General features: G+C 42.1%; 1 protein-coding gene across 3 annotated transcripts in view; it reads right to left on the bottom strand.

Annotated features, from left to right (window-relative positions):
* Positions 1 to 25,969, bottom strand: part of TLL1 (tolloid like 1) — a 224,192-nt gene that overhangs the window by 98,501 nt on the left and 99,722 nt on the right. For all 3 annotated transcript variants that reach the window (XM_077279466.1, XM_077279467.1, XM_077279468.1), the window contains one exon: positions 23,073 to 23,183. In XM_077279466.1, coding sequence (XP_077135581.1) covers positions 23,073 to 23,183 — 111 coding nt within the window. The remainder of the gene's footprint in view (positions 1 to 23,072; positions 23,184 to 25,969) is intronic.

Genomic DNA, 25,969 nt, shown 5'->3' with positions numbered 1-25,969 from the left:
GGCTATACATATAATTGTAAGAAGGCCATGCACTGCAGCCTAACCAAAAGTCAAAGCATCCTGAATATTGCATGTATCACTGTAGATGCTTACCCATGTTAAATCATCCACTATACATTGCTGCTGCCCCACACATCTGTGCAGCTACAGCATTGGAGGAGGGGAGTAATTAGCAGGAATCAGATTAGCTGTAACAAGCAAAATGTATACTTTAAATAAAAAAAAAAAAAAAACTGCAAGAACCTCATTAAGATCCTTATTTTTTTAGTTTATTCCTTGACATTAAACACATTAAACTAAAACTACCTTTACAAATCTTTGTTGTTTAACTGGACAAAAGCTAATAAACACCATAGTTTAGGGTGGATCACAAGCCTGCAAGTGATTTATAGAGTCACTTAAGTTTAAAACCGTTTATGACTTTTAAAAATAGTTCATAGCTTGGATCCGTCCACAATATTTGTCTACATTAGAGCTGGCTTCTCCGTGATGCTTTCAAGAATACCTGGCTATATTATTCATCAAAGCTTTCACACCAGAAAACAGGCAGAAAAAAACTTAAAGAAATGTGAAGACGTGGCTGTAATGGTGCTGTAGTACTGATTACACTGATACCTTTGGTGAAGAAATCCGCTTTGTTGTTATTCTTTAAACTTCATTTGAAGTTTTCTGCTAATTAGATTTTGGTGCACAAGGGTCGGACTGTACAGAGAGGTCTTCTCCTTCCTGTCTTTGATTCACTGGCCCCTCTACCTGCCTCTTGTTTTTGATTGACCCCTTCCTCTGCTTGAAACCTCAGCAGTGACTTATCACAAAAGGGCAAAGGAAGGTGGAGGGGCTGGGGAATCAGACTGGGAGGAGAAGACCCAATGCGCAGTCTGGCCCCTGTGCACTGAAATCTAATTAGCAAAAATTGTATTACTGTAATGAGTACTACATTGCCTTTAAAGTCATTTCCTTACATTCCAAAAATCATGCTGACAGGTTCACTTTAAAAAGTCATAAAATCTTTTGAGCATTGCAATGTTTCATGCCATATTCGTGTAGCTCTGTCAGAGTGGGTGGAGATGGGCCGTGATGGGGCGAACCTGGGGTAGCAACTTCCACTCTTCAAATTCATGATGAGCCGTGGTGTATCTTATACCCCAAATCTTACTCCAGTCCCTGACTGACTGGAGTAAGATGTGTGCCAAGGTGTACATGGAGACGCACACCCCTTTGTGTCTCACCCAACTTATTAAGAAGCGTGCACTTCCAACCCCTCATTAAGACAAGAATAAAAATCGCCGGTCTTGATTAGTTAGGGCCACAATGCCTTTCAGGAAAAATTATCTGGGGAAAAGTGTAATAAATAATAAATATGCATTTCATTAAATCGCAAAAGAAATCTAGACTTATTTTTAATTACATTAGTAAAGGAAAAGATCCTTTTAAAAAAAATTTCTATCACAACTAAGCTCTATTTGCCAGCTTGAGTGGACCGCTCCTACCACACATATGCCAATCACATATCAGCATTCACATAATGACCACTTCAGCTTCCCAACATCAGAATACTGACAATGTGAAGATGATTAATCAATCTGCAGGGAGATAGTGGCACTGCAGAAATGTAAGTTTAGACCAGAAAATCCCAATAATTAGCTAAATTAAGCTATGTTTTTTAATTGCATTTTTATCTTGTTTTTCATAGAATGCTAGAGTTGGAAGGGATCTGATTGTGTCCAACCCCGTGCCCAGATAGAGATCTGTCCAGCCTCTGTGTGAAGACTTCCATTGAAGGAGAACTCACCACCTCTCGTGGCAGCCTGTTCCACTCATTGATCACCATCACTGTCAAAAAGTTTTTTTCTAATATCTAATCTGTATCTTCTCCCTTTCAGTTTCATTCCATTGCTTCTCGTGTTTCCATGTGCAAATGAGAATAATGATGATCCCTCTACACTGTGACATCCCTACAGATATTTGTAGACAGCTAGTAAGTCTCCCCTTAGCCTTCTTTTTTGCAAGCTAAACATTCCCAGATCCTCATAGGACATAGTTTCCAGTCTGCTCACCATCCTGGTAGGTCTTATCTGAAGTTGCTCCAGTCTTTTTTTATGTTTTTTTTTCCAGCTGCTGCTTTTGTTTCATATATGTCTTGCTTTATATAAAAACGGATTTGTTTTCTTGCTACTTAGCTTTCATAAACCTATACTAACACAGTTGTGTTTGGATTACATGTGTTTTTAGTGCACCTCTTCTACAGAAAGGCAATAAAAACGCATATGCAATTTTTTACCTCCAGATTTTCCTCAGGTCATTCAAGTCTATGGGAAAAAAACAAATGAAATGCATATTTACCACCAGTGAAATTTACATGTTACATATTTTAAAATTGTGCCACAGGTCAGTCAGTAACTCCTATTTACTTTGCTGAAACTGTAAACTGCTTTGTATTTTTGAGTAGCAAAGAAACGCAGCATTAAAAAATGTAGCAAATACCCCAAGGCTAAAATTCCCATGATGAGTATCTGCACACATGGAGAGCCGTTGTGGAGCGAGGGTGCCAATTGCATTTAAGAGGGTGCCAACTTCCGTTGGCATGGAGGAATTAGGGTAGGGTACAGGTTAGGGACAATACCCTCCCACCTTTATAGGTAGCCCGACTACTAGTTATGTTGTCTCTGACTGGGGTTTTTTTTGTTTTCTGATTAGGTTTTTTTTCTATTTTGATATTAATGAACAGTGATTTTATGTGTATAATCTGTGAATCTATGAGTATCTGCACACATTAGTATTCACTGCAGACATTTCAGCATCGAAGAGGTGTCATTTAGCAGGAAAAACGCTGAATTAAAAAAAAAACACGTTTCTGATGCATTTTTCCCAGTCATTAACCCATTTACTACCGTGGGCATATCCATATATCCAGGTCGCCTGGTACTTCATGACGATCGCCCGCGCACTTAAAGCCAGAAGCGGTGCCGCACTGCTCCCGGCACTTTAACCTTCTAAATGCTGTGATTGTAAATCAATTACAGTATTTAGAGCAGACAGTGGGAGGAAGCCTCCTCTGCCCTTGAATCAGCGCCCCCAGCGACGTGATCGCGGAGGCCCAACTGTTACTATGGTGACCAGTAGTGATGAGCGAGTGTACTCGTCGCTCGGGTTTTCCCAAGCACGCTCGGGTGGTCTCCGAGTATTTATGACTGCTCGGTGATTTAGTTTTCATCACCGCAGCTGAATGATTTACAGCTACTAGACAGCTTGATTACATGTGGGGATTCCCTAGCAACCAGGCAACAACCACATGTACTTAGGCTGGCTAGCAGCTGTAAATCATTCAGCTGAGGCGATGAAAACTAAATCTCCGAACAAATACTCGGAGACCACCTGAGCATGCTCGGGAAAACCCGAGCAACGAGTATACTCGCTCATCACTATTGACCAGATGTCACCAGGGCACCAGAGCTAGGAAACTTGCTAGGATTATGCTGAGTGCACGATCTAACAAGTTTGTCTGTCAGTGCAGCGATGACAGTTTGTACAGCATAGGAATGATCCTGCATTCCTATGCTTTAAAAGCCATAAGACTGCAAAAAGTGAAAGTCCCATAATGGGACAAAGGAAAAGAAAAGTAAAATGTTATGCTTTGTTTTTTTCCTTTTTTTAATACGTAAATATAAAAAAAAAAAAAATAAAAAATAATAAAAAAACAGATATTGTACCCTTAAATAAAAAAAATTTTACGAAAAAAAAAAAGTACACATATTTGATATTGCTGCATCCGGTACTAACCAACCTATAAAACTGTCCAACTAGCTAACCCCTTTAGTGAACAAAATTTAAAAAAATAAATAAAAAGTGAGGCAAAAAACAATGCTTTATCATCATACCACTGAACAAAAAAACGGGATAAAACGCAATCAAATTGAATGTAAATAAAAATGGTACCACTGTAAACTTCATATTGTCCCACAAAAAAAAAAATGTCATTCAGTTCAATCAGCGGAAAAATAAAAAGTTATAGATCTCAGTATAAAGCAATGCAAAAATAATTATTTTTTCTACAAAATACCGTATATACTCGAGTATAAGCCGAGATTTTCAGCCCAATTTTTTGGGCTGAAAGTCCCCCTCTCGGCTTATACTCGAGTCATACCCAGGGGTCGGCAGGGGAGGGGGAACGGGGGCTCTCTAATTATACTCACCTACTCCTGCCGTGGTCCCTGCACGTCCCTGCTTCTTCCAGCGCTGCAGCTTCTTCCTGTACTGAGCGGTCACATGGTACCCTATGGGAGGTGGAGCCGCATATTCATTACTGTAATGAGCGGTAACGGTGACCGCTCAGCACAGCAAGAAGATGCAGCGCTGGGAGAAGCTGGGACTGCACCGCGCCAGGAGCAGGTGAGTATACAGGGAGGGGGAGCGCTGCGCTGCACGATATTCACCTCTCCTCGTTCCAGTGCGGCTCCGTCTTCAGCGTCCTCTGGCTGTGACGCTCAGGTCAGAGGGCGCGGTGACGTGGCCATGGCGCGCCCTCTGCTTGAACGTCAGTGCTGAAGACAGAGCCACACCGGAACCAGGACCGGTGAATATTGAAAGTGCCGGGGGTCCTGAGCGAGGAGAGGTGAGTATGTGATTTTTTATTTTTTTTTTATCGCAGCCACAGCATATGGGGCAAGTGACTGTATGGAGCATCTTATAAGGCCATAACGTTTGTGCAGCACTATAAGGGGCAGTGACTGTACGGAGCATCTGTATGGGGCCATAACGTTTGTGCAGCACTATAAGGGGCAAGTGACTGTATGGAGCATCTTATGGGGCCATAATGTTTGTGCAGCACTATATGGGGCATGTGACTGTATGGAGCATCTTATGGGGCCATAACGTTTGTGCAGCACTATAAGGGGCAAGTGACTGTATGGAGCATCTTATGGGGCCATAACGTTTGTGCAGCACTATAATGGGGCAAGTGACTGTATGGAGCATCTTATGGGGCCATAATGTTTGTGCAGCACTATAATGGGCAAGTGACTGTATGGAGCATCTTATGGGGCCATAACGTTTGTGCAGCACTATAATGGGGCAAGTGACTGTATGGAGCATCTTATGGGGCCATAACGTTTGTGCAGCACTATAAGGGGCAAGTGACTGTATGGAGCATCTTATGGGGCCATAACGTTTGTGCAGCATTATATGGGGCAAGTGTCTGTATGGAGCATCTTATGGGGCCCTTATTACCCTTTATGCAGGATTACATGGGGCATATTTTAATATGGAGCATTTAATGGGGACCATCAAACTTTATGGAGAATTATATGGGGCTCCTGATTCAATATGGATATTCAAAAACACATTACCTACTGATGTCTCAATTAATTTTAACTTTTATTTATCTATTTTTACTTTTGAAATTTACCGGTAGCTGCTGCATTTTCCACCCTAGGCTTATACTCGAGTCATTAAGTTATCCCAGTTTTTTGTGGCAAAATTAGGGGGGGGGGGGGGTCGGCGTATACTCGAGTATATACGGTAGTTTTTGTGTAAAAGCGCCAAAACTAGTGATGAGCGAGTATACTCGTTGCTCGGGTTTTCCTGAGCGCGCTCGGGTAGTCTCCGAATATTTTTTAGCGTTCGGAGATTTAGTTTTCCTTGCAGCAGCTGTATGATTTGAGACTACTAGACAGCTTGATTACATGTGGGGATTCCCTAGCAACCAGGCAACCCCCACATGTACTCAGCCTGGCTAGTAGCTGTAGATCATTCAGCTAACAAATACTCGGAGGTCACCCGAGCGTGCTCAGGAACACCCGAGCAACGAGTACACTTGTGCATCACTAGCCAAAACATAAAAATATATAAAAAATGGAATCGCTGTAAGCACACGGACCCGAAGAATAAATGTACCTTATCAATTTTACCACACGTGGAACAGCATAAAATAAAACCCCAAAAAATTATTCCTGAGTTGCTGGCTTTTGTTCATTTTGCCTTGCAAAAATCAGAAGAGAAAGAGATAAAAAAAAATGTGACCATGGCTCTGTTGGTCGAACTATGGAAAAATTATAGCTTTCAAAATATGGGATACAAAAACTAGTTGTTTTTTTTCTTAAAAAGGATCTTTTAGTGTGTGGCAGCTGCTAAACATAAAGAAAACTATGTAAATCTGGTATCGCTGGAACCGCACCGACTCAAACAATAAGGTTGTCTAATTACTTATACCACATGAGGAACAGTGTAAAAAAAAAAAAAAAAACATCCAACCAATTCATCACCTGCTGTCGATTTTTTCATTCTGTCTCCCAAAGATCACAGTAAGGCTTGACATAATGTTTGGGATCACATTTGTCCTGCGCTCTACGCTGAGCGCTTGCATCAGGATTTTCGTGAAAATCTCTGAAATACGTGATTCAGATGGAACCCATGGCAGAAGATTCCCTATAATGAGGCAGATGGAGACACTGTGGAAGCCGTTTCACCTGTAATTTAGGCATGCAGAAATACGCAACCATCCACAGATTTGTGCACTTCTGAAAAGAAGGACAAGGCTGACAGAGACCAGACAGAATCCAAAGTAACTCTGCTTCCTCATTATAGTGAGTGGCTCCCTCAGGGGTTTCACCTGAATCACGTCACTCAGAGATTTAGATGGAAACCCCGATATAAATGCTCACTGTAGAGTGTCGGATAAATGTGATCCCAAACGTTATGTAAAATGTTCCAAACAAAAGCTTCAAAATCAATCAACAAAAACAAGAAAGACCCCACTCAGGTCCATCATCTGTCAATAGAAATATAGGGGCTTCCAAATTACTGGTAGCACAAAGGCTCTTTAAAAGCGCTATGGCTCCTTGCCCCCCAAAAGATATCCAGTGAATTCTGCACTCCCAAACCCAAATACCCCCTCCTTTCTACGCACCACAGTGTACCTAAACCATAGTTAGCATTCACATGTTGGGCATTTCTGTAGCGATGAGAGCCTGCGTAATTTACGGGTGCATGTCTCCAGAAGCTAGAGCTGGGCTGTCATGGTTCTCAATGGCAAGAGAACGTAGTAAGGCATACAAAAAGGACTAGCTCTTGGAAGATGGGAACTCGAGCTGACTGTGAGCTAAACCTACCGCACAACTAACAGTGGCCGGGTAGCGTGCCTACGTTTTATCCCTAGACGCCCAGCGCCAGCCGGAGAACTGACTGACCCTAGCAGAGGAAAACACAGACCTGGCTTACCTCTAGAGAAATTTTCCCCAAAAGGCAGACAGTAGCCCCCACATATATTGTCGGTGATTTCAGAGGAAATTGACATACGAAGTATAAAGATAGGTTTAGCAAATTGAGGTCCGCTTACTAGATAGTAGGAAGACAGAAAAGGGAACTTCACAGTCAGCTGAAAACCCTTTCAAAACACCATCCTGGAATTACTTTAAGACTCTAATATCAACTCATGACACCAGAGTGGCAATTCCAGCTCACAAGAGCTTCCAGCCTCAGAAATAAACAATCACAGAGAACTGGAACAAAAATGCAAAACAAACTTAGGACTACAAGTCCAACTTAGCTGATAGTAGTCTAGGAGCAGGAACATGCAACAGAAAGGCTTCTGGTAACATTGTTGGCCGGCATAGAAATGACTGAGGAGCAAGGCTAAATAGACAACTCCCACATCCTGATGGAAACAGGTGAACAGAGGCGATGAAGCACACAAGTTCAGTACCACCAGTGACCACCGGGGGAGCCCAGAAACCAAATTCACAACAGTACCCCCCCCTCAAGGAGGGGGCACCGAACCCTCACCAGAACCACCAGGGCGATCAGGATGAGCCCTATGAAAGGCACGGACCAAATCGGAGGCATGAACATCAGAGGCTGTCACCCAAGAATTATCCTCCTGACCGTAGCCCTTCCACTTGACCAGATACTGAAGTCTCCGTCTGGAAACACGGGAGTCCAAGATCTTCTCGACAACGTACTCCAACTCACCCTCAACCAACACCGGAGCAGGAGGCTCAACGGAAGGCACAACCGGTACCTCATACCTGCGCAACAATGACCGATGGAAGACATTATGAATAGAAAAAGATGCAGGGAGGTCCAAACGAAAGGACACAGGGTTAAGAATCTCCAATATCTTGTACGGGCCGATGAACCGAGGCTTAAACTTAGGAGAAGAAACCTTCATAGGGACAAAACGAGAAGACAACCACACCAAGTCCCCAACACAAAGACGAGGACCAACACAACGATGGCGGTTGGCAAAATGCTGAGTCTTCTCCTGGGACAACTTCAAATTGTCCACCACATGCCCCCAAATCTGATGCAACCTCTCCACCACAGCATCCACTCCAGGACAATCCGAAGACTCCACCTGACCGGAAGAGAAACGAGGATGAAACCCCGAATTACAGAAGAAAGGAGAAACCAAGGTGGCAGAACTAGCCCGATTATTGAGGGCAAACTCCGCCAAGGGCAAAAAGGCAACCCAATCATCCTGATCCGCAGACACAAAACACCTCAAATAAGTCTCCAAGGTCTGATTAGTTCGCTCGGTCTGGCCATTAGTCTGAGGATGGAAAGCAGACGAAAAAGACAAATCAATGCCCATCCTAGCACAGAACGCTCGCCAAAATCTAGACACGAATTGGGTTCCCCTGTCAGACACGATATTCTCCGGAATACCATGCAAGCGAACCACATTTTGAAAAAACAGAGGAACCAACTCGGATGAGGAAGGCAATTTAGGCAAGGGGACCAAATGGACCATCTTAGAGAAACGGTCACACACCACCCAGATGACAGACATCTTCTGAGAAACAGGGAGATCAGAAATAAAATCCATGGAGATGTGAGTCCAAGGCCTCTTCGGAATAGGCAAAGATAACAACAATCCACTAGCCTGAGAACAACAAGGCTTGGCCCGAGCACAAACATCACAAGACTGCACAAAACCTCGCACATCTCGCGACAGGGAAGGCCACCAGAAGGACCTAGCCACCAAATCCCTGGTACCAAAGATTCCAGGATGACCAGCTAACGCAGAAGAATGGACCTCCGATATGACTCTACTGGTCCAATCATCAGGAACAAACATTCTACCAGGTGGGCAACGATCAGGTCTATCCGCCTGAAACTCCTGCAAGACCCGACGCAAGTCTGGGGAAACAGCAGATAATATCACTCCATCCTTAAGGATACCTGTAGGTTCAGAATTACCAGGGGAATCAGGCTCAAAACTCCTAGAAAGGGCATCCGCCTTCACATTTTTAGAACCCGGTAGGTAAGAAACCACAAAATTAAACCGAGAGAAAAATAACGACCAGCGCGCCTGTCTAGGATTCAGGCGCCTGGCAGACTCAAGATAAATCAAATTCTTGTGGTCAGTCAATACCACCACCTGATGTCTAGCCCCCTCAAGCCAATGACGCCACTCCTCAAAAGCCCACTTCATAGCCAAGAGCTCCCGATTACCAATATCATAATTTCGCTCAGCGGGCGAAAATTTACGAGAAAAGAACGCGCAAGGTCTCATCACGGAGCAGTCGGAACTTTTCTGCGACAAAACCGCCCCAGCTCCGATTTCTGAAGCGTCGACCTCAACCTGAAAAGGAAGAGTAACATCAGGCTGACGCAATACAGGGGCGGAAGAAAAGCGGCGCTTAAGCTCCCGAAAGGCCTCCACAGCAGCAGGGGACCAATCAGCAACATCAGCACCCTTCTTAGTCAAATCAGTCAACGGTTTAGCAACATCAGAAAAACCAGTTATAAATCGACGATAAAAATTAGCAAAGCCCAAAAACTTCTGAAGGCTCTTAAGAGAAGAGGGTTGCGTCCAATCACAAATAGCCTGAACCTTGACAGGGTCCATCTCAATGGAAGAGGGGGAAAAAATGTACCCCAAAAACGAAATCTTTTGAACCCCAAAAACGCACTTAGAACCCTTTACACACAAGGAATTAGAGCGCAAAACCTGAAAAACCCTCCTGACCTGTTGGACATGAGAGTCCCAGTCGTCCGAAAAAATCAAAATATCATCCAGATACACAATCATAAATTTATCCAAATATTCACGGAAAATGTCATGCATAAAAGACTGAAAGACTGAAGGGGCATTTGAAAGACCAAAAGGCATTACTAAATACTCAAAATGGCCCTCAGGCGTATTAAATGCGGTTTTCCACTCATCCCCCTGCTTAATTCGCACTAAATTATACGCCCCACGAAGATCAATCTTAGAGAACCACTTGGCCCCCTTTATTCGAGCAAACAAATCAGTAAGCAGTGGCAAAGGATACTGATATTTAACCGTGATTTTATTCAAAAGCCGATAATCAATACACGGCCTCAAAGAGCCATCTTTTTTAGATACAAAGAAAAAACCGGCTCCTAAGGGAGATGACGAAGGACGAATATGTCCCTTTTCCAAGGACTCCTTAATATATTCCCGCATAGCAGCGTGTTCAGGCACAGATAGATTAAATAAACGACCCTTTGGAAACTTACTGCCCGGAATCAGATCTATTGTACAATCGCAATCTCTGTGCGGAGGTAGCGAACCAAGTTTAGGCTCCTCAAAAACGTCACGATAATCAGACAAAAATTCCGGAATCTCAGAGGGAATAGATGACGAAATGGAAACCAAAGGTACGTCCCCATGAGTCCCCTGACATCCCCAGCTAAACACAGACATAGCTTTCCAGTCGAGGACTGGGTTATGAGATTGCAGCCATGGCAATCCAAGCACCAACACATCATGTAGATTATACAACACAAGGAAGCGAATAATCTCCTGGTGATCCGGATTAATACGCATAGTTACTTGTGTCCAGTATTGTGGTTTATTACTAGCCAATGGCGTGGAGTCAATACCCTTCAGAGGTATAGGAACTTCCAGAGGCTCTAAATTAAACCCACAGCGTTTGGCAAAGGACCAATCCATAAGACTCAAAGCGGCGCCAGAGTCGACATAGGCGTCCGCGGTAATAGACGATAAAGAGCAAATCAGGGTCACAGATAGAATAAACTTGGACTGTAAAGTACCAATTGAAACAGACTTATCAACCTTCTTAGTACGTTTAGAGCATGCTGATATAACATGAGTTGAATCGCCACAATAGAAGCATAACCCATTTTTTCGCCTAAAATTCTGTCGTTCGCTTCTGGACAGAATTCTATCACATTGCATAATCTCTGGCGCCTTCTCAGTAGACACCGCCAAATGGTGCACAGGTTTGCGCTCCCGCAAACGCCGATCAATCTGAATAGCCATTGTCATGGACTCATTCAGACCTGCAGGCACAGGGAACCCCACCATAACATCTTTAATGGCATCAGAGAGACCCTCTCTGAATTTCGCCGCCAGGGCGCACTCATTCCACTGAGTAAGCACAGACCACTTACGAAATTTTTGGCAGTATATTTCAGCCTCATCTTGCCCTTGAGACAGGGCCATCAAGGCTTTTTCAGCCTGAATCTCTAAATGAGGTTCCTCATAAAGCAACCCCAAAGCCAGGAAAAACGCATCCACATTGAGCAACGCAGGATCCCCTGGTGCCAAAGCAAATGCCCAATCCTGAGGGTCGCCCCGGAGCAAGGATATTACAATCCTGACCTGCTGTGCAGGATCTCCAGCGGAGCGAGATCTCAGAGACAAAAATAATTTACAATTATGTTTGAAATTCTGGAAGCGAGATCTATCCCCGGAGAAAAATTCAGGCAAAGGTACTCTAGGTTCAGATATAGGAGCATGAATTACAAAATCCTGTAAACTTTGAACCTTCATAGCGAGATTGTTCAGACCTGTAGCTAAACCCTGAGGATCCATTTTTATCAGGTGAAGTCAGAACCATTCAAGGATTAGAAGGAGAGAGAGACGAAGGCTGCAGTAAGCAGAGATGCAAGTAAATGAACTAATGAGCAAACTCTGGAAAAAAAAAAAAAAAAATCTCTGCAGACTTCTATTCTCTCCTTTCTTCTGCCAATAATTTTAACCCTTGTCCGGCCAAACTGTCATGGTTCTCAATGGCAAGAGAACGTAGTAAGGCATACAAAAAGGACTAGCTCTTGGAAGATGGGAACTCGAGCTGACTGTGAGCTAAACCTACCGCACAACTAACAGTGGCCGGGTAGCGTGCCTACGTTTTATCCCTAGACGCCCAGCGCCAGCCGGAGAACTGACTGACCCTAGCAGAGGAAAACACAGACCTGGCTTACCTCTAGAGAAATTTTCCCCAAAAGGCAGACAGTAGCCCCCACATATATTGTCGGTGATTTCAGAGGAAATTGACATACGAAGTATGAAGATAGGTTTAGCAAATTGAGGTCCGCTTACTAGATAGTAGGAAGACAGAAAAGGGAACGTCACAGTCAGCTGAAAACCCTTTCAAAACACCATCCTGGAATTACTTTAAGACTCTAATATCAACTCATGACACCAGAGTGGCAATTCCAGCTCACAAGAGCTTCCAGCCTCAGAAATAAACAATCACAGAGAACTGGAACAAAAATGCAAAACAAACTTAGGACTACAAGTCCAACTTAGCTGATAGTAGTCTAGGAGCAGGAACATGCAACAGAAAGGCTTCTGGTAACATTGTTGGCCGGCATAGAAATGACTGAGGAGCAAGGCTAAATAGACAACTCCCACATCCTGATGGAAACAGGTGAACAGAGGCGATGAAGCACACAAGTTCAGTACCACCAGTGACCACCGGGGGAGCCCAGAAACCAAATTCACAACAGTACCCCCCCCTCAAGGAGGGGGCACCGAACCCTCACCAGAACCACCAGGGCGATCAGGATGAGCCCTATGAAAGGCACGGACCAAATCGGAGGCATGAACATCAGAGGCTGTCACCCAAGAATTATCCTCCTGACCGTAGCCCTTCCACTTGACCAGATACTGAAGTCTCCGTCTGGAAACACGGGAGTCCAAGATCTTCTCGACAACGTACTCCAACTCACCCTCAACCAACACCGGAGCAGGAGGCTCAACGGAAGGCACAACCGGTACCTCATACCTGCGCAACAATGACCGATGGAAGACATTATGAATAGAAAAAGATGCAGGGAGGTCCAAACGAAAGGACACAGGGTTAAGAATCTCCAATATCTTGTACGGGCCGATGAACCGAGGCTTAAACTTAGGAGAAGAAACCTTCATAGGGACAAAACGAGAAGACAACCACACCAAGTCCCCAACACAAAGACGAGGACCAACACAACGATGGCGGTTGGCAAAATGCTGAGTCTTCTCCTGGGACAACTTCAAATTGTCCACCACATGCCCCCAAATCTGATGCAACCTCTCCACCACAGCATCCACTCCAGGACAATCCGAAGACTCCACCTGACCGGAAGAGAAACGAGGATGAAACCCCGAATTACAGAAGAAAGGAGAAACCAAGGTGGCAGAACTAGCCTGATTATTGAGGGCAAACTCCGCCAAGGGCAAAAAGGCAACCCAATCATCCTGATCCGCAGACACAAAACACCTCAAATAAGTCTCCAAGGTCTGATTAGTTCGCTCGGTCTGGCCATTAGTCTGAGGATGGAAAGCAGACGAAAAAGACAAATCAATGCCCATCCTAGCACAGAACGCTCGCCAAAATCTAGACACGAATTGGGTTCCCCTGTCAGACACGATATTCTCCGGAATACCATGCAAGCGAACCACATTTTGAAAAAACAGAGGAACCAACTCGGATGAGGAAGGCAATTTAGGCAAGGGGACCAAATGGACCATCTTAGAGAAACGGTCACACACCACCCAGATGACAGACATCTTCTGAGAAACAGGGAGATCAGAAATAAAATCCATGGAGATGTGAGTCCAAGGCCTCTTCGGAATAGGCAAAGATAACAACAATCCACTAGCCCGAGAACAACAAGGCTTGGCCCGAGCACAAACATCACAAGACTGCACAAAACCTCGCACATCTCGCGACAGGGAAGGCCACCAGAAGGACCTAGCCACCAAATCCCTGGTACCAAAGATTCCAGGATGACCAGCTAACGCAGAAGAATGGACCTCCGATATGACTCTACTGGTCCAATCATCAGGAACAAACATTCTACCAGGCGGGCAACGATCAGGTCTATCCGCCTGAAACTCCTGCAAGACCCGACGCAAGTCTGGGGAAACAGCAGATAATATCACTCCATCCTTAAGGATACCTGTAGGTTCAGAATTACCAGGGGAATCAGGCTCAAAACTCCTAGAAAGGGCATCCGCCTTCACATTTTTAGAACCCGGTAGGTAAGAAACCACAAAATTAAACCGAGAGAAAAATAACGACCAGCGCGCCTGTCTAGGATTCAGGCGCCTGGCAGACTCAAGATAAATCAAATTCTTGTGGTCAGTCAATACCACCACCTGATGTCTAGCCCCCTCAAGCCAATGACGCCACTCCTCAAAAGCCCACTTCATAGCCAAGAGCTCCCGATTACCAATATCATAATTTCGCTCAGCGGGCGAAAATTTACGAGAAAAGAACGCGCAAGGTCTCATCACGGAGCAGTCGGAACTTTTCTGCGACAAAACCGCCCCAGCTCCGATTTCTGAAGCGTCGACCTCAACCTGAAAAGGAAGAGTAACATCAGGCTGACGCAATACAGGGGCGGAAGAAAAGCGGCGCTTAAGCTCCCGAAAGGCCTCCACAGCAGCAGGGGACCAATCAGCAACATCAGCACCCTTCTTAGTCAAATCAGTCAACGGTTTAGCAACATCAGAAAAACCAGTTATAAATCGACGATAAAAATTAGCAAAGCCCAAAAACTTCTGAAGGCTCTTAAGAGAAGAGGGTTGCGTCCAATCACAAATAGCCTGAACCTTGACAGGGTCCATCTCAATGGAAGAGGGGGAAAAAATGTACCCCAAAAACGAAATCTTTTGAACCCCAAAAACGCACTTAGAACCCTTTACACACAAGGAATTAGAGCGCAAAACCTGAAAAACCCTCCTGACCTGTTGGACATGAGAGTCCCAGTCGTCCGAAAAAATCAAAATATCATCCAGATACACAATCATAAATTTATCCAAATATTCACGGAAAATGTCATGCATAAAAGACTGAAAGACTGAAGGGGCATTTGAAAGACCAAAAGGCATTACTAAATACTCAAAATGGCCCTCAGGCGTATTAAATGCGGTTTTCCACTCATCCCCCTGCTTAATTCGCACTAAATTATACGCCCCACGAAGATCAATCTTAGAGAACCACTTGGCCCCCTTTATTCGAGCAAACAAATCAGTAAGCAGTGGCAAAGGATACTGATATTTAACCGTGATTTTATTCAAAAGCCGATAATCAATACACGGCCTCAAAGAGCCATCTTTTTTAGATACAAAGAAAAAACCGGCTCCTAAGGGAGATGACGAAGGACGAATATATCCCTTTTCCAAGGACTCCTTAATATATTCCCGCATAGCAGCGTGTTCAGGCACAGATAGATTAAATAAACGACCCTTTGGAAACTTACTGCCCGGAATCAGATCTATTGTACAATCGCAATCTCTGTGCGGAGGTAGCGAACCAAGTTTAGGCTCCTCAAAAACGTCACGATAATCAGACAAAAATTCCGGAATCTCAGAGGGAATAGATGACGAAATGGAAACCAAAGGTACGTCCCCATGAGTCCCCTGACATCCCCAGCTAAACACAGACATAGCTTTCCAGTCGAGGACTGGGTTATGAGATTGCAGCCATGGCAATCCAAGCACCAACACATCATGTAGATTATACAACACAAGGAAGCGAATAATCTCCTGGTGATCCGGATTAATACGCATAGTTACTTGTGTCCAGTATTGTGGTTTATTACTAGCCAATGGCGTGGAGTCAATACCCTTCAGAGGTATAGGAACTTCCAGAGGCTCTAAATTAAACCCACAGCGTTTGGCAAAGGACCAATCCATAAGACTCAAAGCGGCGCCAGAGTCGACATAGGCGTCCGCGGTAATAGACGATAAAGAGCAAATCAGGGTCACAGATAGAATAAACTTGGACTGTAAAGTACCAATTGAAACAGACTTATCAACCTTCTTAGTACGTTTAGAGCATGCTGATATAACATGAGTTGAATCGCCACAATAGAAGCATAACCCATTTTTTCGCCTAAAATTCTGTCGTTCGCTTCTGGACAGAATTCTATCACATTGCATAATCTCTGGCGCCTTCTCAGTAGACACCGCCAAATGGTGCACAGGTTTGCGCTCCCGCAAACGCCGATCAATCTGAATAGCCATTGTCATGGACTCATTCAGACCTGCAGGCACAGGGAACCCCACCATAACATCTTTAATGGCATCAGAGAGACCCTCTCTGAATTTCGCCGCCAGGGCGCACTCATTCCACTGAGTAAGCACAGACCACTTACGAAATTTTTGGCAGTATATTTCAGCCTCATCTTGCCCTTGAGACAGGGCCATCAAGGCTTTTTCAGCCTGAATCTCTAAATGAGGTTCCTCATAAAGCAACCCCAAAGCCAGGAAAAACGCATCCACATTGAGCAACGCAGGATCCCCTGGTGCCAAAGCAAATGCCCAATCTTGAGGGTCGCCCCGGAGCAAGGATATTACAATCCTGACCTGCTGTGCAGGATCTCCAGCGGAGCGAGATCTCAGAGACAAAAATAATTTACAATTATGTTTGAAATTCTGGAAGCGAGATCTATCCCCGGAGAAAAATTCAGGCAAAGGTACTCTAGGTTCAGATATAGGAGCATGAATTACAAAATCCTGTAAACTTTGAACCTTCATAGCGAGATTGTTCAGACCTGTAGCTAAACCCTGAGGATCCATTTTCATCAGGTGAAGTCAGAACCATTCAAGGATTAGAAGGAGAGAGAGACGAAGGCTGCAGTAAGCAGAGATGCAAGTAAATGAACTAATGAGCAAACTCAGGAAAAAAAAAATAAAAATCTCTGCAGACTTCTATTCTCTCCTTTCTTCTGCCAATAATTTTAACCCTTGTCCGGCCAAACTGTCATGGTTCTCAATGGCAAGAGTAAGGCATACAAAAAGGACTAGCTCTTGGAAGATGGGAACTCGAGCTGACTGTGAGCTAAACCTACCGCACAACTAACAGTGGCCGGGTAGCGTGCCTACGTTTTATCCCTAGACGCCCAGCGCCAGCCGGAGAACTGACTGACCCTAGCAGAGGAAAACACAGACCTGGCTTACCTCTAGAGAAATTTTCCCCAAAAGGCAGACAGTAGCCCCCACATATATTGTCGGTGATTTCAGAGGAAATTGACATACGAAGTATGAAGATAGGTTTAGCAAATTGAGGTCCGCTTACTAGATAGTAGGAAGACAGAAAAGGGAACTTCACAGTCAGCTGAAAACCCTTTCAAAACACCATCCTGGAATTACTTTAAGACTCTAATATCAACTCATGACACCAGAGTGGCAATTCCAGCTCACAAGAGCTTCCAGCCTCAGAAATAAACAATCACAGAGAACTGGAACAAAAATGCAAAACAAACTTAGGACTACAAGTCCAACTTAGCTGATAGTAGTCTAGGAGCAGGAACATGCAACAGAAAGGCTTCTGGTAACATTGTTGGCCGGCATAGAAATGACTGAGGAGCAAGGCTAAATAGACAACTCCCACATCCTGATGGAAACAGGTGAACAGAGGCGATGAAGCACACAAGTTCAGTACCACCAGTGACCACCGGGGGAGCCCAGAAACCAAATTCACAACACTGGGCACAACGTACTGGTCACTACAATGTTCTGGTCACTACAACAGCAGTTTGCAAGATTCACTCAGCAACATCCACTGCTGCTTGTTTCTGGAAAATGCACATAGAGTCAAAATTATCACCACACCTGTAGATAAATTCCCAAAGGGTTATAATTACCAACAAGGTTTCACTTGAGAGGGAATTCTGCTCTTCTAACACTTAGGGGCTATATATATATATATATATATATATATATATATATATATATATATATATATATGTATATAAAATCCGCAAACTATGGTAGAAAATTCAGCGCTCCAGGAGGCAAATATCGCTCCATCCATCCCTCCTGAGTCTCGCCGTGTGGCTAAAGCAGTACTGTACAGCCATTAGAAGGGTATTTATACATTCAGCATAAATTTTGGGACAAACTGTGATAATGTAACATCTCCTGCTAAAACAATATTTTGGTGGTAAAAATGTAATTGTTTTTTTCTTCACTGACCATCTGTGGTGTGAATATGATCACTGCACCCCTTGATGAATTCATTGAGAGGTGTAGTTCGTAAAATGGTGCCTTATATGAGGGGTTATGCTGTTTTGGCACTTCAGGAGCTCTACCAATTTGATATGGCACCCCAATATGGCGCTTTTTCCCTTCTGAGCTTTGCATTGTGCCTCAAAAGTAATTTTCTCCCACATATGGGGAATCGGCATACTCAGGAGAAAATGCACAACAAATTTGGGATTCCATTTTCTCCTGTTACCCTTATAAAATAAAAAAAAATGGGGCTAAAATAACATTTGAACAAAAATGATTTTAAATGTACCCCAAAATTTGATGTGTAATTTCTCCTGTTATCTTGTGAAAATAAAAAATTTGAGACTAAAAGAAAATTTTTGCTGAAAAAATTAGATTTTTTTATTTTCACGGTTCTACGTTCTAAACTTCTGTGAAGCACCTGGTATTTCAATTTGCTCACTACACATCTATATAAGTTCCCTGAGGGGTCTAGTTTCCAAAAGAGAGGCATTTGTGGGAGTTTCCACTGTTTATGCACATCAGGGGCTCTTCAAACGCAACATGGCGCCCACTAATTATTTCATCAAATTTCACATAAAAATAAATCAAACGATGCTCCTTCCCTTCTGAGCCCTGCCGCGCGCCCAGACACTGGTTTGCCTTCACATATTGGGTATTGGCATGCTCAACAGAAATTGCACAAAAAAAATTTTGGGTCCATTTTTTCCTGTTACCCTTGTGAAAATAAAAAGTTTTGAGTCTAAAGTACATTTTTGTGAAAAAAAAGTTGAATGCTCATTTTCTCCATCCACATTCTAAAAATTCCTGTGAAGCACCTGAAGGGTTAATAAACTTATTGAATGTGCTTTTTTTTATTAGATTGGTGTTACTTTTGGGTATTTTCTGTCATATAGACCCCTCAAAGTTATTTCAAATGTAATATCGTCCCTAAAAAAAATTTTTTTTGCAAATGTTGTTGAAAAAAAATGAGAAATCGCTGTTCAACTTTTAACCCTTATAACTTCCTAACAAAAAAATAAGGTTTCAAAAATTGTGATAATGTAAGGTAAACATGTGGGAAATGTTATTTATTAACTATTTTGTGTGACATGAGTCTCTGATTTAAGGGCAGAAAAATTAAAAACTGCTAAATTTGTCAAAGTTTTTGCCAAATTTATTTATTTTTTCACAAATACTGTATATACTCTCGAGTATAAGCCGAGATTTTCAGCCCACTTTTTTGGGCTGAAAGTCCCCCTCTCGGCTTATACTCGAGTCATACCCAGGGGTCGGTAGGGGAGGGGGAGCTGTGTAATAATACTCACCTGCTCCTGGCGCTGTCTCTGCAGGTCCCTGCTTCCCGGCGCTGCAGTTTCTTCCTGTAGTGAGTGGTCACATGGTACTGCTCATTACAGTAATGAATATGCGGCTCCACCTCCCATAGGGGTGGTGCCGCATATTCATTACTGTAATGAGCGGTAACGGTGACCGCTCACTACAGGAAGAAAATGCCCTCTTCCTGAACGTCGGTGCAGAGGATGGGAAGACACAGCGGCGGTCAGCGGTGGAACGGGGAGCAGATGACTATAGCAAGTGCCGGTGGCCTGAGAGGTATGTGATTTTTTTTTTTTTAATCGCAGCAACAGCATATGGGGCAAATATCTGTATGGAGCATCTTATGTGGCCATGTGCAGCATGATATGGGGGCATATATCTGTATGGGGCATCTTATGTGGCCATGTGCAGCATGATATGGGGGCAAATATCTGTATGGGGCATCTTATGTGGCCATGTGCAGCATGATATGGGGGCAAATATCTCTATGAGGCATCTTATGTGGCCATGTGCAGCATGATATGGGGGCATATATCTGTATGGGGCATCTTATGTGGCCATGTGCAGCATGATATGGGGGCATATATATCTGTATGGGGCATCTTATGTGGCCATGTGCAGCATGATATGGGGCAAATATCTGGGGCATCTGTATGGGGCCATGTGCAGCATTATATGGGGCCATGTGCAGCATGATATGGGGGCAAATATCTGTATGGGGCATCTGTATGGGGCCATGTGCAGCATTATATGGGGGCAAATATCTGTATCTTATGGGGCCATAATCCACATTTGTGCAGCATTATATGGGGCATATTTTAATATGGAGCATCTTATGGAGCCCATCATAAACTGTATGGAGCATTATATGGGGCTCCTGATTCAATATGGATATTCAAAAACACTTGCAAATACTGATGTCTCAATTAATTTTACTTTTATTGGTATCTATTTTTATTTTTGAAATTTACCGGTGGCTGCTGCATTTTCCACCCTAGGCTTATACTCGAGTCATTAAGTTTTCCCAGTTTTTTGTGGCAAAATTAGGGGGGTCGGCTTATACTCGGGTCGGCTTATACTCGAGTACATACGGTAAATTCAAGTCATATTGAATAAATTTTACCAATATCATGAAGTACAATATGTCACGTAAAAACGATCTTAGAATCAGTTTAATGCATTGAAATGTTCCAGAGTTATTACCTCATAAAGTGACAGTGGTCAGAATTGGAAAATTTGGCCTGGTCAGGAAGGTGAAAACAGGGTTGGAGTTGAAAGGGGTTAAAATGGATGAAAAAATGTTGAAAGAATTGACACGTTGCAGACATGCGTATGAGATTTCAGAAATCTCACTTTGCTTGGACAGTACAATTCTGCCCTTTTCAAGGCAAAAATGCGATGTGTGAACATACCCTGAAGCATCACCTGGAAATCTCAGTTTCATAAAGGAATGGTGGTAATGTACATACAGAAGCTAATACAACATGTATGATTGCAAGTTTTCAGTTGTAAATATAGTAAATACAGTAAGATCCCAGCGTGTCGTTCATCTATTCTTCACTCCGCAATAGTTCTGAATTTTTTTTGACCCAAGATAAAACTGAGATAAAACATGATTTTATTTCTTAAAAAGGATTTGTTTGGACACATTAACAAAAATGTCAACAATTTTTACAATGACATAACTGGGAGAAATAACGGAAACATGCAAACCAAAATGAAGTCTGAGAATTATGACCAGTATGTTGGGAATGAGAAGATAATTGTTTTTAAAACAAAATTTGGAAAAATGAAGCATAAGTCTATGTATCACGATCTGGATTCTTTTCAATCCTGCTAGTAATTTCTATATTCCCAGCCAGGGAATGGAGGAAGAAAAATATGGGATCCCTAACATAATTCACATTACTCAGTCTGTTAGCAGTACAAAATAGCTGGCATATTTCAGAATGTGTAGTATGCCTGGTAGGTGTTTACTTTACATACATGCTAAAATAATATTTCAGATGTGTTATTTTTGTTAACAAATTACAAACGCATCACAAATCTGAAAATATTCTACTAGTTTTAAGCCAAAAAGGCAATCAGCTTAGCATTTTTTCAAAATAAAGTATGGAAAGAATTTTCAGTATAAAAAAGACAGAATATAGGTTGTTTGTTCTAGATCGATTTCATAACAAATGTAGTTTTCTTTTCAATGCTTTGCCACTAGAAATTCAGATTAAATATCTTACAAGGCATCTACGTATATAATTACTTTATATTCACGATATATTTAAACAAATCTGTCTCCAAATTCCACAATCAAAACTACATTTATAACAAATAAACATGTTAGACGTGATGAGGCTGAAGAGCTTACCCTTGATAATCCATGACAGAACAACTGGACAAACCCTATAAAAAATACATTTTTCTGGATAATATTGAAAGAGGTATTTTATCATTCCAGCTCATTTTTATTTCAGAATTCTATAGTCATTCTTGTATGGATTTTTAAATAATTACACCAGCCCTATCAGGTTCTCAAGGCTTTACTCCAGGACTGAAAGTCTGATTAGCATTGTTGTTTAGTATGTAATCTTTCTACACTGATTTATCTAAACCGTTTACCTATAAAACTGCACAAGCAACCAATCACAGTGCAGTAATCATTTTACCAAATACATTTTAGGAAACTAAAGCTGAGCTCTGATTGGTTGCATTTTTTTTACAGTTTTATGAGAATTGTGACCCAAATTTATTGTTCTATGTAAATATTCAGAATCTGATAATTCCATATTTTTGTTAAAAGTTTATAGAATCACTTTACAATAATCAAGCTGGACTGATGGACAGTGCTGCCGGGCGGCACAGTATCAGACTATAGTTACTCCAGAAGGGTATCCAGTAGTGATGAGCGAACGTGCTCGGATAATGTGTTTTCCGAGCATGCTCGTGTGCTAATAGAGTATCTTTAGAGTGCTCGAATACTATGTCGAGTCCCCGCGGCTGCATGTCTGGCAGCTGTTCGACAGCCACAACACATGTAGGGATTACCTGTATGTTAGGCATACCGGTTTGTGTTGCAGGTGTTGAACAGCCGCGAGACATGCAGGCGTGGAGACTCGTACATAGTATTCGAGCACACTGAAGATACTCTATTAGCACACGAGAATGCTCGGATAACACATTATCTGAGAATGCTCATTCATCACTATTATCCAGCAATTCCAGACATCAACAAAACTGAAATTTTCCAAAAAGAAGCCTATTAGGTCATATGGAGAACATATAAAACATGCTTTTTAATTTGAAGCAATTATCTTTGATTTGGCAGATTAATCAGAACTGAATATAATCAACTGCTTTTCTGCTACCATTGAAAATGTATCAAAGTTTCAGATAAATAAACACTTCAAAAATAAAATACTTAAAATTCATGATGAATAAGTCATAATTTACCAAAAGAGAAAACTGCAGGAGCAAATCTGTGCAAGTAGCAAAAAAATGTGAAATTAAATCAGAAAATCGGATATTGACAAACAAGAAGTTTTCTTACCGGTGGTGTGTCCCATGTGTTCATTTGAATGCTGAGTGAGGTCAATGGTTCGGTCTATTTTAAACATTTTTAAATCTTCTTCATCTAAGGCAATGTCTCCCCAAAAGACTTCTAAAAGAAAAATATATATATGTCAGTAATTATATGACAGCATTCCAATGTGTTAAGATAAGCTATTATTGGGTTTACACTGCCATAGTCGTATCGTATGTACAGACATTGCCATTCATGAATATACAACAGACATTCTTGGGATTCTTAGACAATGTTCACATGGTTGAAAAACTAATTAAAAGTTCCCAAAGAATATGCACATCATTTAAAATGAGATGTGTAAAATTGTTCTTATACAAATGAACTTGTGAGGCGCCATAACTCCTATTGTACTAGAGAGAAAAAAAAAAACACAAAAAGTAGACATAATAAAATTAAAATAATAAATCACAATGTGCACAGCTGTATCGTCATCTTTATTACTACTGGATGCTATTTGCCTCTTATCGATCTTACCCGTCATGCTAATCTTAACATGGTTCATCTGAGGAAACATATATACAGTAGTGTCATGGTAAGATTAATAGAAAAGGGATAAATGAAACATGGAACTCCACCAACTTGTCCCTATCATTCATAACAGGGGGAGGAAAGGTTCTTAATCCAGTGAAAAAAAGCCTTATTCCATATTGTAAGCCAATGCAAAGCAGTAAACAAATACCCTTACAGGATCAGTTGGATGACATACCATAATTAGAAGGGGTTTTCCATTTCCCGGAAGTGGAAACATTAGAGATGAGCAATATTTCAATATTCAGTTCGGATTACGATCGCCGTATTTTCAATATTCACCAAAACATAGCCGAATGCCATTGTAGTCAATGGGAAAACAGATGATATGTTCAGAAAAAAATCCTCAGACATAAATTCGGCACCAATATGGTACAAATATGGCATGAATATGGCAAATTCGGCAAAAATCGTTTTCCAAATATATTCGCTCATCTCTACTCAACACTTGAAAAAAAAAAAAAAATAACAAAACAGAGCAGGTTCTCACCTTTCCTGGTTCCAGTGTTTGATTCCCACTACTGAGCAGATTCTTGGCTGCAGCTGTGAAGTCACGTCGACCCACACATCACTGCATTAGCCAACCAATCACTGAGCTCTGCAGGTGTGCTGAAGTAGAGGGCATGACCAACCAAGATCAGGGCTTTGCCACGGAGTTGATGTGTTCTGTCAACTTAATGCCATCATTGCAATCAAAACACTAAGACCCGAGCAGCAGCGAGAAGCTAGGGCTGTACCTGGGAAAGGTGAATAACTGGTGGTTGTTATTTTAAAGCATATATTGCCCACTTTCCTAAAAGTGGAAAACCCCTCTAAGGCCTCCATGCACAATAGATTAACGTCCAGTTCCCCTGATATTAATGAACTCAGCTGACAGCCTAATGTGTATGGGGCCCCTGACAGATGATTGTCAGGAGGAAGATCCGGCATTTTGAAGTTTGAAGTGGACTACTGAATCTTTTGGGTTTTGTTTGGGTTTTGTTTTTGTTTTTTTTAAACAAGAAGTTGCCAGATTGAGTTGGCAACCACTATAATATGTATAATATGAACAAAAGCTGAAACACAAATGTGAATATAGCCTTAGAATGACAACTCTTATCTGGTCAAAGGGTAGCGATATTATTTTGGCATCTTCAAGCAAGATGGCATGCCACCAAAACAGGTTTAGCATAGTGCTTCTACAGACCCCCTATTCAAGATGTTATAGGAGCCATGATGAGGTTTTAATTTATACATAATAACAAATCATTTTACATTGTCGATAACTGAGAAAATATTTAATTACATCAACAGTAGAAACATTTTGATGGAAAATTTCCCATAGAAAGCAAAAACAAAAGGTTAATAAATTCTTGTCCAAACCACTTGCACTAATTTCTGTTTTGGCTGTGCGCTCAATCATGTATTTACTGGGAGGTAATAAATGCACCATGCATTTGCAGAGTACAATTGATTTTAGAGCCTTGCTACAACACTCTTAAATTAAAATCACGATAATGATTTATTGCACTACAGTCTTAAAAATGCTCACCAACAGTCGGTCAATAGTTCTGTCAATAATAGATTCTTTAAAATGCTATAGGCTGCATTTTCACATTGTAATCTGTCTGGTAATTACTGCTGTAAACTTCTTGCTAAGTTGACTATATCTACTTACTAACACCTACAGCTGACTGCATTATAACGCAACTGAAATACATTTGGGTTACAGGTTTTTTATTTAGCTTTCACCATAAAAGAGCTTTGCCAGAAAGAACTACAGCAAAGTCAAAGTGAAATTTAAAAGACTTGTCAAGGTAAATTTAGCTTAAGATATTTTCCCAACATGGTGATTTTCCATTTTTGGGGCTTTTGTTTTTCCTCCCTTTCATCCAAGAGCTACAACTTTTTTATTTTTCCATCGACATGACCGTATGAAGCCTGTTTTTTTGAGGGACGAATTGTATTTTTGAATTAAACCCTACAATTTACCATTCTATCTATTATAAAATGAGAAAAGAACTCCAAGTGCAGTGATAACGTGAAAAAAAACACTATTGTGCAATATTTTTAAAATATGTTTTACATGATTTTCCATATCAGTACTGCCAGGTGTCGAGTCCCCGCCTCTGCACAGGTGGAATCTCGAGCCATCTTCGCTGCGGTCTCCCATTCTTCTCCAGGAGCAGGAGTCTGCTCAGCGGAGACTTCGGTCCCAGCGTCTAGTTCAGGCTGATACTGGACAACTGGTTACTAGGGTTGAGCGACCTTGACTTTTTTAGGGTCGAGTCATGTTTCACGAAACCCGACTGTTGGAAAAGTCGAGTCGGGCGAAATCGGCCGATTACTGCGCA

Source organism: Ranitomeya variabilis, chromosome 1 (assembly GCF_051348905.1).
Source record: "Ranitomeya variabilis isolate aRanVar5 chromosome 1, aRanVar5.hap1, whole genome shotgun sequence".
NCBI lineage: Eukaryota > Metazoa > Chordata > Amphibia > Anura > Dendrobatidae > Ranitomeya > Ranitomeya variabilis.
The sequence above is the reverse complement of the archived record's forward strand: the minus strand, read 5'-3'. Positions and strand labels throughout refer to the sequence as shown.